Genomic DNA, 13,285 nt, shown 5'->3' with positions numbered 1-13,285 from the left:
GCAGGGCAGAACTACCAGGTCTGCCCTTTGAATTTTTAAATGCCTCTACTACAGGGGAGGACCGCACCTGGGTGGATGCCCCTGTATCCATCGCTTCGCTTACCTCGTCCTCTGAGGAGCTAGTCGACGGTACCGGCGCTGGTTTCCTCTTTCGCCTGGACTTCTTTACTACTTGGAACTCCGACATGGCCGAAGATTCCCTAACGTACTTGAAAACTGACGAAATTCTCGCTGTCTCCCTATAAACTGGTTTGGGCAAGCCCACTGTGTGACGACTGCCCGCAGCGAGTACGGGCAGCTGGAGACCCTTACGTTCTCCTGTCACGCTACGTACCTCTTCGCCGCTGCTGGAACGATCGATTGATGCACTAGACGTACAATAATGAACCACTGATTACGGCCCTCGCTCTGACAAGAGCGCAGAAGGACTAAAAGGCAGAGCCTTTTTTCTGTCACGGGGTCTAACGACCAGCAGTCGTTGCCACCCTTTCGCCGCGTTGAGGCGAGTACGCGTCGTATAAATCCACGCCAATCACACCGCAGCAGAGCTACAGATGTCGAGTCTAATTTAAAATTCGCTGTTAGTGAATACAGACTTAGGATCAGCTAACCTCGATACTGTCGGAAGGTACACACACGACCGACAGCCAAAAGACACTGATAGTAAGGTATACCACAAGGATACTCTGAGACGCACAAGGGACCAGAGTATCTGCCGTTATCACAACGGGAATGACTTTACTGAGTTCAGTCTGTAAATTTCCTTATACTCTATTGCCAGAGGGTTGTACTTGGTTATTTTATCTTCTTAGCCTTATTAATATTGTGATCAGATGGATGAGTGACATCAATGAGAAGAGCAGTCTTTTCTTTAATGTTGTGGAGAACCATGTCTGGCCTCTTCGCAGCAATAATTTTATCAGTATTTACCGAGAGATCTAACACAGTCTATAGTGCTCATTTTCCAGCACAGGCCTCGCCTTATATTCATAAAAGGACACTGCTCCCTGTCATCTTCGAGTCCTAATTTCAACGCCAACGCCTGATGAACGGTGTTTAATGTAAGATCGTGGTGATGCAGATTTCCTTGTCAGCCAGACTGGCGCACTCAGTTATCAAATGATCAATTGTCTCCGATAATCGGTGACACATCCGGCGGCACTCATCACTGATGTCCTGTTTTTCTATGAACTTCTTGTAATTGTCATCTCAACGACCTGATCCTGGATGGCATGGCAAAACCTTCAGTTTCTCTAAATAGAAATCCATCCCTCAGCCAACGCGTAAATGCATGAGGCTTTTAACCAATTTCGGATCTCTGCAAGCTGTTACAACACACTTATTCAGGAAGGGGGAAACTCTAGAAAAATATTTACCTCTTCCTCGCTGAATCTTATAAGAAACCTTACAAAGGAAGGTTTCACACCCCACCGCCATATAACATTATTTACCTCCTCGATGCTGGATACATCTTTGGCTGGCAACATCGCTCGAAGTTTTTTTTAAACTCCCCGATTTCTTATTGGTTTTTTTCAAGTGTACCAACAACCACTGTAGGATTTGAAATTGACACTGACATACGATTCCCACAAGTACCGGCGATATAATGGACTACTCCAGTAGAGCAAATGCGAACTGGAGCTAGAGCTAAATACAACTGAGTTCACCCAGATACCCAGAGGACATCATTCGAGACTCACTACACATAGCCATATATTCATCAACATGATAGTTTCCATCTTGGGCTAGGGTTGCGTTTCGTAAGGCGTTGCGACACCACCAAGTGTACATGTAAGAAGAAATAATGTAGGATGTTGTTGTGTATTTGAGTAAGGGTATATGTTGGAATTTGTGCAATATTCTTGGTGTAGTATATGTGTTCTGCAGCTCAGGGTGTAGTGGGAAGAAAAGCTGCAGAGGCAAGTGCAGCAGAGTCCGTGGGGATACCAACCCCAAAGTTCTAAACAATAAGACTCCCCAACGTGGTATCTATGGATGGGTACATCTAAAAGGAAACTCAAAAAGGAGGAGTTACAAACAGGAACATGGAATATAAATTCATTGTTAAGTTGTGAGATAAAACTGAATATGAAGAGATTGAGGATAAACGATGGTAGCAGTATGATGGCCACTCAAATCTTGATCATAATTTTGCCATTGTTGTGTAGATTAGTTGGAGATTGAATAAGTAGACGAGTTAATGTAGTATTAATGAGTTTATGTAGTATTTATTCATTTGTAGAATACATTTTTGATTGAGTATATCTGGTAGTCTTGTTTGTTGTAATTGATTTCGGTTTAGTAATAACACATTGAATATTAATAATATATACAACATTTGAGAATACTCAAATATATATATTCAATATACTTCAGTAGTATATTGAATCTAATTAACGTAAACGAATGATTGAATAACTAAATGCATTGTATGTTACCGTCCCACTACACCATCTTGCAATGTGTGTCCACACCCTTGTAACAAAGAAGTGCACGCTTGTCGTCAGCCCTAGCGACGTGAAATGTAACTACAACAACAAGCTACCATTACAATATTTTGAATAAGAAAACATGATATTAAAACTTAACATAACTGCCCGCCAAAATCGGCAGATTTTGAATATAAACGAATGAGTAATACATAAATAATTAAGTTATAAGAAAATTCATAGTATAATGTAATACAAATACGATACAGTTTTTGAACATAATGTAACCTTGACAAATAATACGATATTAGGTAATATATAACAGTTATGAGATATACATAAGTAATAGAATGAATACATATAAAAATAAAAAACATTGAATAAAAACCATTAAGATTCAATTATTTATCTGATAAAGGAAGCAGACACAATTTATGTATTGGTCTACGAAATACACCGTTTGATGTACGAATGTCAACAACTCTAACTAAATTATCAGAACCCATGAAAGCATGAGTAACAACTAACTCCAGATTTCCAAAATAATGGAGAAGTATTGTCATCACAAATTAAAACTAAATCGCCTTCACAAAGATTTCTATTGGGAAAACGCCATTTATTGCGTTGTTGCAAATAATCTTTAGACCATCTTTTCCAAATAACTTGAATAAATTTCTGCAATAATTGCCACCTCCCTAAACGATTTTCTGGAATTTCGGAAAAGTCTGGGTCAGGAAATGAAGTAAGAGGAAAGCCGATTAAGAAATGGCCAGAAGTAAGCGGTTCAGGATCTTTAGGGTCATTAGAAATAGCGAAAAGTAGGCGAGAATTAAGACATGCTTCGATTTGAGTTAAAATTGTATAAAATTCCTCGAAGGTAAGAATGGTTTTTCCAACGACACGGCAAAGATGAAATTTAACACTCTTGATTCCGCTTTCCCACAAGCCACCAAAGAGGGGTGAGGAAGGGGGAATAAATGACCATTTGAGAAAGATTGAATAGTCAAATTGAAGTCCTTTGATTCAAAGAATTGAAACGATTCATAAAGAGTGTTCCTAGCACAACGAAAGTTAGTAGCGTTATCTGAATACATTTGATTACAAATACCTCTACGAGCAATAAGTCGTCTTAAAGCAACAATGAAGGATTCAGTTGTTAAATCTGAAACGAGTTCTAAATGAATAGCCTTAGTAACTCGGCAAATAAAAAGCGCATATAGGCCTTTTTGAAAGAATTTTTGATTTCTGCCCGCCATGGCGAATCATAAAGGGCCACCATAGTCAATAGCACAACTAGAAAAGGCTCGTGAAGGGGTAATTCTAGAAGAGGGTAATCGACCAAGTTGCTGAGATTGCTTATCGGCATTAAAACGAAAACATTTTAGGCATTTCCTAACTATAGAACGAATAGCTATTTTTGCATTCACAATCCAAAATCTTTGACGAAGAGAACTGTGAGTGAATTGGAATCCAGCATGTAAAAGACGTAAATGTTCACTGTGGATGATTAACCTTGTTATGTTTGCACGAGGATGTAGTATTAATTGATGTTTTTTATCGAAAGACAAATTAGAATGTTCCAGTCTACCTCCTACACGAAGTAAACCTTTACAGTCTAAAAATGGATCTAGTGAACCGAGTTTACTTTGTTTCAAAGTGAAACGTTGGTTTTGAAGATCATTAATCTCAGACTGAAAATATGCTAACTGAGATTGATGAATGAAAAATTCAAGAGCGATTCCTAATTCATTTGAAGACAACGCATCAAATTTTCTACGGTTAATAGACTTATGCTTAATATTTTGAATGAATCTAAAACAATAAGTAACAACACGAATTAGTTTAGACAGCGATGAGTATTTCTCAGTATAATCAGTAATATTAGAGGTCAAAAGAGATACCTGAACAGTTTGACGTTTTTCAACAAGGTATTGAGGATTAATTTTTTTTTCAGTAGAATTAAAGTGATGATTAGTTGGCCAACAGGAAGAATCTTGTAAAAGCCACCTTGGACCATGCCACTATAATACAAAATTAATTAATTTTTCCGGAAGACATCCCCGAGAGAGTATATCGGCCGGATTCGAAGGTGATTCAATATGATGCCACTTCGCATTAGAAGTCAACTGTTGAATTTTTGAAACTCGATTGGCTACAAACACCTTCCGATTGGTGGATTGACCGTGAATCCGATGGAGTGCAATCATGGAATCAGAATATAAATGAATTTCATTGATTTTTTAATTTAAAGCTAATGTAACTTGATCGAGTGAACATGATAAGAGCAAACAAGCACAGAGTTCAAGTCTTGGTAGAGTCATTTGTTTTAAAGGAGCAATTCGTGATTTGGAACACAATAAATTACAGTAAGTAATTCTAACATATATACAACATCCGAAACCCTTAAGAGATCGAGAGACACTTTTGAAAGTAAATGCACATTTCTGCTGATCAGGCGTTGTTATTTTTATGATTTGAGTCCTTGTTAAAGTACATAAAAAAATACATTAACTATTTGTGGTACTGTTAGCCCCATGTGTCTCATTCATGCACACATCGCCAAGCGCTCCTCAACATTATAACTGTGTTTGCTCAATTCAGCCATGGCTTTGCAACTGAAACTGTAGAGCAAGTATCCTGTGTAATCTTGAGAGTGACTGATACTAACTACAGTAAAGAAATTACTTCTTAGAAACTGAATACCACATTACTTTCAAAACAGTAGTAACATGTTAATTACAGGGAAGGATATGACCGTTTCTTGAATGAACTGCTGAAGACTGATATTTCACAACCACCAAAACAGATAAAAAAACAAAGTACTTTTTATACATTATTTGCAGCAAATTCCTAAGGGTTTTCATTAAATAAACTGAAAATTTCAAGAATAACAAAAAAAGAGTGTTAAACCTCTTTAGTATATGTTCTAGTATATGTTTAGTATATCTTCTTAGTATATGAAAGCCATTCAAATATAAAACAAAATTTGTTTAATAGCTTTATTAATATTAGATAAAATTGCAAATAAATTACCTTATTCTTTTACATAGTTTCCTTCAGCAGAGGTACATTTTCTCCACTGGATAGGTAGCTTCCTGATCCCCTCACAGAAAAAAAACAAGATGGCTGCCCCAGCAACCAATTGCACATATAATGATTGACTGCGGCATAATCTTCAAATTCTTCCTCTCCTAAAGCTTCTTTCAGAAAAACAAACTTGTGGAAATCACACAGTGACAAGTCTGAACTGGACGGTGAGTGTTCAAGAGGAATTTTACAGAGTTAATTGTGAGTTGAGCTATTGTATGTGGCTGTGCATTGTCATGGAGAAGGAGAAGGAAACTGAAAATGACAAACATTGTCATTCCAAATCGGTTGCCAGCATCGTTTGTTACGATAAGCAATCCTGATATCATCCAACAACCAGCAATAGTATACCACATTTACTGTTCTATGTTCATACAAGAATAATTTCTTGTATGAACAAAGACAACATAACTCTTCAAAAACAAGGTTTTTATGTGATAACTACTTAGGAGTTTTTAATGCAATTAGGAATAAGGTTATCATGGATGCATTTTTTTTTGTTACGGATAAATAAGCGAAAGGAAAATATTTTACTTCCTTTTTACAACTTTTAACTAAGTCTTCATTATGTATTCTTATGTCTGAAGTAAAGTTGTATCTAATTATAAAGTGTATAAGTATCAGCAGCACACCTTTTGAGTCCCAAAACACAGTTGCTAGAACTTTTCCAACTAAAAAGTGTTTCTTGGCCTTGATCGGTGCCCCTTCACCACTTTTCCACCACTCCATTACTTGATCTCTTGCTTTCTAGGCTGTAGTGGTGGACCCATGTTTCATCACAGATCATAATAAGGTGCAAAAATGCCTCTCCTTCTCAAAGTGATTCGAAGTCGCTGACAAATGTCTTTTGGAACATTTCTCTGTGCCTCAGTGAGAAGATATGGGACCCATCTCACAGACACTTTGTTGCATCGAAAAGCATCTTGCAACATTGTATGCACACTCTTATGTCCATCACAACATTGTACGTCCGTGCACAACATTCATATCCATCTCTGATGCAAATTCAGCAAAGACCACCTTCCACAAGACTACAGACATTCATTCTCCATTGTATTACGGCCACTTTAAAATCTTTTGCCTCACTCAGGCTTTTGAATTTTTTACAGGCTAGAATCCTCCAAACTATGCCTGGAGTCAAGTCAAAATTGCAGAGGATTTGACACTTCATTGGCCAGAAATTGGATTATAATTCATTGCACAATGGACGATGATATCTCCTGTTCAGATATTCTGCTACTGAAATGGGAAAGTGACGTAAGGAAGTGTCTGACCAGTTACTCCCCTCCACACATATCCTACTAACTAGCTGCAGCACCCCACCACTCTCAATGCTCTTCCTCAGTTCGTGAAACAAATTTCCGGTTTATATTTGAATGACCCTGATAAGTTAATTTTTCAAATATGTAGTTTGTAAGATATAACTCTTCAAAAACAAGGTTTTTATGTGATAACTACTTAGGAGTTTTTAATGCAATTAGGAATATATATAATAGGATATATAATTATATATATTAGGATATATAATTAGGATTATATAATATCAGCAAATTTTTAAAATTGCTATGATTGAATTTTCTGTCATAAGTAATCAAATGAAGCCAAAAATATCATAACTTACACTTCCTTATGATATATACACATTTCATTTAAACTTTTTTTAACCCTGAATAAAATAATAATTCTATTCTAAAAAATATTAAAAAATCAACAATAATTTAGCAGCAGTAAACAAATTTCAAATTAAACATTAAAAAGCTTTTGTTCAACAAATAAAAACTACATGTTCAAAAAACATGGTTTGATATTCTATGTAGAGAGGGAAAATGAGCATAAATACACTACAATTTGAACATTTTAACAAAATTTGGATTTTTTTTAAAAAAAAGCAGCAAAACACTATATGATAACGATAAAAACATGTATCAAAATAAAGAATAAAATAACCAGGCAATTATGTTAACAAGATAATTGAGGATAGACTACTGTACACAGTACAGAAGTACTATAAGCCCTTTTGGGCCACTAGATTACTCAAGAGGGCAGTAAGAATGGTGGCTGTATTTGCAAAAGTTATTTGAAATTAAAATGGCTGGAATCTAAATATGGATTGTTAATTTTAATAAATAAATAAACTTTAACCAAATTAGAAAAATCCATAAGATATTTTTTGCAGTTTTTTGGAAGTAGATTTAGGTTATTTCAGAGTTGTATCATCGATAGCAACTCCTTTTTATTAATTAAAATAGTAATAAACAATTTTTTATTACAGCAGGATTACAATTATAAATACATAAGCACAATGTAGATGATGATCCTGAGTCAAGAAAATTCATTAAAAAAATATGATAATAAAAAATTCATGCTCATGCAATATTACACACAATCGTCTTAATTTAACATTTTTACACAACACAATAATTAACATTAATTTTAATAGTTGTGACAGATAGCATATAAATTTTGGATCTAGATTTTATATTATGCCAAATTAAGGCAACTCTTAACTCCATTTGTATAATAGTTAATGACCTTTTCCTACTACTTTCCTGTTAAATCATCTAATGACACAAAATATAAGTCTATGAGTGATTGACTTCATTATAAAAGAATAAAGAGATTAAAAAAATGTATTTAATGTCCACCTTTATCACAAATATAGTTACCAATTTATCTTACAAACTAATGGAGTTGTTTAATCTACAAAATACAAAAGAGAAACAATCTTTATTTCATTATTAAATTTCACTAGTAAAGCAGACTTTTCCTAATTTATTTAGGAAATATGTATTTTTACATTTTCCATATGTTTTCCTAACATAGCAGTACATTTTTTATACATAATTATGAATTTTTGTATATGTAATCCACTTTTTTTGTGGATGTACCAAACACCTTGCTTCCTACTTAAATAATTAATTTTTTGCTTTATACCTGTTCCTCTTCACAGCTGTGATGCATTTAAAGCACCCAAGATCTAAGCAGCACTACAAAATACAGCTTTCTCTGATAGTTTACAGTATAACCAGACCAGTCGGGAACAGATTGGTGTTATCTTAACAGCTAAATATTGCTTCCATTTCTATGTACTGATATGGTAATAGAATGCTATCCATTGAAGAAAACAACAGGAAACCAATTTCACTTCTTATATTCCCTAATAAACATACATGGATTCCTTTTTATTCTTGAAAGTGACTGTGCTCCCTTTTTAAGAAGTACATCATATCAAGCTGCTTAACTATTTGGTTATGATAACTAAAATAGAAAAATACAACGCTGAATTATTCATTTAAAAGGAATCTTTGGACCACAAAAGAACGCCCATTCCAAGAATTCATTGAATACTAAAAAAAAGTAAAAATTATTAGCAAATTGTAAATTTGTATTTTTTTCTTTCATAAATATATATTTTTGATTTTTAACTAGTTAACTATCATTTGCATTAGTTATGGTTTCCATTTGACTACTATTTAAAGTTTTGAATTTATTATTAAGATGCAAGAAATATATTTATATAAAGTAACTAAAATTTCTAAATTGCTAGCCAACAGGGAATTTTACTGATGCTTTGTTGGTCCCTCTGTGTTATAATTTATTTAAATTATAACATCCTGTTCATAGCTTTTTGGGGTTAATTGAATAGTTTGCACGCTATGATTGTTTATAATTTGCACTATTAACTTGAAATGTTCCATGAAACTATTTGCAACATTTATTAAGTCCAAGAAGTTAAAAAAACTTATCTATAATGTAAGATATATAATGTTACACTAGTTTAAACAATTAAAAAATGTATATGAATCACTTAATTTATGATTCACAATTAGTTGGCAGTTATACAACAGATTGATCAAATGATTACTATTCTGGTACTTTAATTTGTTGACAAAAGTGTTGAAATACTAATAGTCAAATAGTTAATAGTCAATTTTTCATAAAATATTTTGTGCAAAAGAATGAAAATTTACTGTATAAAATTTATACAACAAATACACATGAAATGAAATATTAGCTTAAAATAAAATTTAGCCCTTTACTTTTTCCCTACAGTAGATCCCATAATTAAAATATATTAATACATTTTATAGCTTATAAAATTAAAATATATATTAAATAGTAATTTTTTTCAGTAGTGCTTCACAAAGAAATGGATTTGTCAAAAACTCTGATTAATTTGGTATTTCAGTTGCATGTAGAGGAATGCCTCTCGCCCAACATACTTCATGCAGATGCTGAGGGCTAAAAAATATATCTATATGCTTTTATTATTCTATATTATTTATTCAACAATTTGTTCATTTTTAAATTAGTATAAAAATTCAATTGTACAATAAAAAAACAATTTCACAGCCAAAAACTCACTCCTCTTTCTTCAAAATATAAAAGAAAACATAAAATTACTTTTAGCACAACTTATACTTACCCAGTTTAAAAAAGCCTCATAAAACAATATTTTTAAATAAAATATACATAAACAGTCATTACAAATCTAAACCACTAAACACAAACATCACAAATTGTGAGGATAACTGATCATCATGCAAAATTAAAACAGTTTTCAAAATAAAAGTAGGCATTGCAGTGTTGTAAACATGACAAAGCTTTTGGAAACATAACAAACTATTCTTCAATTGAATTTTTTTCTACTAGAAAATAAAACATTTATAGTAAAAGGTACTTCTGTAATTATAAAACAGAAGCAGCTAAAGGTAAGTTAACAGTTATCAAACAACTTCAGATGTGAAACCATTTTTTACAAAAGATTACATTTTGGTTCTGGGTGATCATTCAAGAAATGATCACTTTTTCCAGTATTCTAGAATTTCAAAGGTGCAGCTAAGAAAAAATTTCAAAGTTTGGCAAAGATGCAACTTTGCCAAACTGGGGTCTTAAAGGTAGCTCTGTGTATTAATTAAACTTCTAATTGTTGGTCTGAAGACCATAGTAATAAACTTATATGAGTAATATAACTGATTTGACCTGATCTCGCTGGCCTTTAACCAACATGTCAGTTTTCTAAAAAGTAGGGGCTGCCAATACCATCTTCAACTACTGTTAATGATCTGTAAAGTGATTATAACTTTGAAGATGTTTTATAAGTAATATAGAATATTTTCTGATTAAAATATTATACAAAATTATAAAATATAAATTGTGCTAACATACGACTGCTAAATTATTTAATATGTACTCTTCTACTTTGTCTATATCTTACCTTTCAGTGTCAATCCATTTTTATATTTTTTTAATTTATTTCATGGAGTACCTGAGAAAAAAAGATTAGAAGCTTTTGAAATGTGGTGCTATAGGAGAATGTTAAAAATCAGATGGGTGGATAAAGTGACATATGATGAGGTGTTGCATATAGGCCACATATTAAGGCATCCTGGAATATTAGAGGCTTTAATATAAGAGGGTCAGGTAGAAGGAAAAAATTGTGCAGGAAGGCAATGTTTGGAATATGTAAAACAAATCGTTAGGGGTGTAGGCTGTAGGGGGTATACCGAAATGAAACAACTAGCAGTAGATAGGGAATCTTGGAGAGCTGCATCAAACCAGTCAAATGACTGAAGACAAAAAAAATTCATTTCAACCTCAAACTAGTGCTTTCAACATTTCCAATCCTTTCTCATCTTCCTTCCTGATCTTTCCATCCTGCATCTTCTATTTTATTATCTTCTCACTGAGCTTCAGATTACTCTCATTATCTCTCTTCATTTGTTTAAACCATCCTCAAACATGTCTTTTAACTAGCTCCACTGTTTGAGGCTAATCCCACTTCCTCTCCGATGTTAACATTTTAAATCGAATCTTTTTCATTTTGACATTTTCTTAAGTTAATTCTTCTAAAATTTATTTTGCTTTCCAGTTACTCCTCATAGACCATATTTTAGTTCCAAAGAGCAGCATTGAAGATACTGATTGATATACCAGGTTAATAACTGAGAGTAACATCTGTTTCCACATCCTTATCGCACAGGCGGCTCGCACACATGTCTATTCCCATTTAGACAATCTCACACTAGACATTTATCATACCTGATGAAATTAGTGAACATTTTTCATTTGTTTCCTTATAATTATCTATGAAATTGTCACTATTCATCTCAAGTATAGAAAAATCTATGTGAGATGGATTCCTTGTAAGCATGAAGATGAACACAAAAAGAAATGGGTGTTGGCTGACATTTATAAATTATTTCACAAACAATAGGGGGGGCTGAATCCTTACAGATATTGTGACAGGTGATGAAAACCGAGTTTTATACAAGAACAGAGCGTAATTGTTGGTCTACAGAATTGTTGGTCATCACCCTTCTTATTCACATAAACAAAAAAAAAAAATTACTGTGAATTCACCTTCACATAAATAAGCATACAATGGTGATTATTTAAGTTATGGAAATAAAAATCTAGAATTACATTTTGTATTCTTTCCCAAATGTAATAGCTTTTTTCATATAAGTCAATTTCTTTTCAACAAGAGAAGAATGTCTAAAATATATGCTCCATAAATTATGTGGCACTGGGATAGATTAAAATGTGACATAAGCTGTACTTTAATGGATTAGCCAAGATCATAACACTAACAATAAAAAAGTTAAGTGGAGACACTGATACACATGAGACTTCCAGGTTAGAATAGGGATCAATGTAAAAATCTAGATATCTCTCCTCACTCAGTCATTTTGCACCAATCTCAATTCAAACATGCATACACTTCTGTACCTCTAAATCAATCTATTGTCTTTGTAAATTTATGGAACTGATCTCCTTAGAACTCCTCAAAGGTTGAACACATGAAAATTCAGTAAGTGTTGTCAACATACAAAACTTAATCAGAAGAATGAAAGAGCTTCATCCGCACAGACATCCTGCCTTCTGCTGGCAAGATATGACTGAAAGAGTTTCAATGGATTACTACTGATACCACAGTAGAACTTCTTTATAATAAGGATGAAACAGTCGACATCAAATGCCTTGCTAGGATAACATAGATTATTATCTACATACTGTTTTCTTTCAAAAGCACCAATAATTGATTTTACAGTAACCTAATACTAATCGATTCAATTTCCCATGAAAAAATCAAAATCGTGGATTGAACAATAAATTAATATTAGAAATTAGGTCTAATACAGATCCAAGGTCTGTACATCAGACCTTGAAACACAATGTACAAAGAAAGAACCAAACTTACAATCCAACAGATGTCTGGATCAGTTGGAAGACCCTTCTAATAAATTGCAACTTTATAAATCTCTAAGCATCAGGGAAAAGCCCAGAAGTGAAACGCTAATTTATCAAAAGGGAAAGGTATTGTAAACGTAAGGATTACCTTACGTTGTATTGTATTTTTTCAATTACAAGGAAAGATTGTAATTGGTGATTTTAAATAGGAGAGATTTGTGACACCTTTATGTACCTCACTTAGTTAATCCTACATATTCGGTCTTGCCTCTTAATGTGTTCAGTAATTGATAAAATATTATTACAAGGTATCTCTAATGTAAAGACCGATGGGAAATTTCTCTCCTTAAGGTTGGCGAGCCTGTGTTGTTCATAGCCATGCTAATAATGTATACACTGCATTGTTATCTGTAAATTGTTACGTTGTAGTATCTGATTACGTGTGTGTTATTATGATATAAAATGAATAGGAAAATTGATGTTGCCGTCGACTGTGAAATACATGGAGTCATACGGTTTGTAAACCATCAAAACATTAAGCTGGCTGAAATTCATAGCAGTTGGTTCTTGTGATG

General features: G+C 33.5%; 1 protein-coding gene across 1 annotated transcript; it reads right to left on the bottom strand.

Annotated features, from left to right (window-relative positions):
- Window positions 1-3,691: 3,691 nt before the first annotated feature.
- On the bottom strand, window positions 3,692-8,477 carry LOC142327851 (uncharacterized). Its single transcript, XM_075371199.1, has 2 exons — window positions 8,451-8,477; window positions 3,692-4,450 (listed from the first exon to the last, which is right to left on the bottom strand). The coding sequence occupies exons 1-2, from the start codon at window positions 8,475-8,477 to the stop codon at window positions 3,692-3,694; spliced, it is 786 nt and encodes a 261-aa protein (XP_075227314.1).
- Window positions 8,478-13,285: the final 4,808 nt, after the last annotated feature.

This window comes from Lycorma delicatula, chromosome 7 (assembly GCF_047948215.1).
Source record: "Lycorma delicatula isolate Av1 chromosome 7, ASM4794821v1, whole genome shotgun sequence".
NCBI lineage: Eukaryota > Metazoa > Arthropoda > Insecta > Hemiptera > Fulgoridae > Lycorma > Lycorma delicatula.
This window is presented reverse-complemented; position numbering and strand designations above follow the sequence as displayed.

Excerpts from the sequence above, each read along its gene's own strand:
- LOC142327851 (XM_075371199.1), bottom strand. The coding sequence starts at position 8,477 with ATGCATCACAGCTGTGAAGAGGAACAG. Across the intron at positions 4,451-8,450 it reads ACAGCTGTGAAGAGGAACAG|TGGCATGGTCCAAGGTGGCT; the intron begins GTATAAAGCAAA and ends TTTGTATTATAG.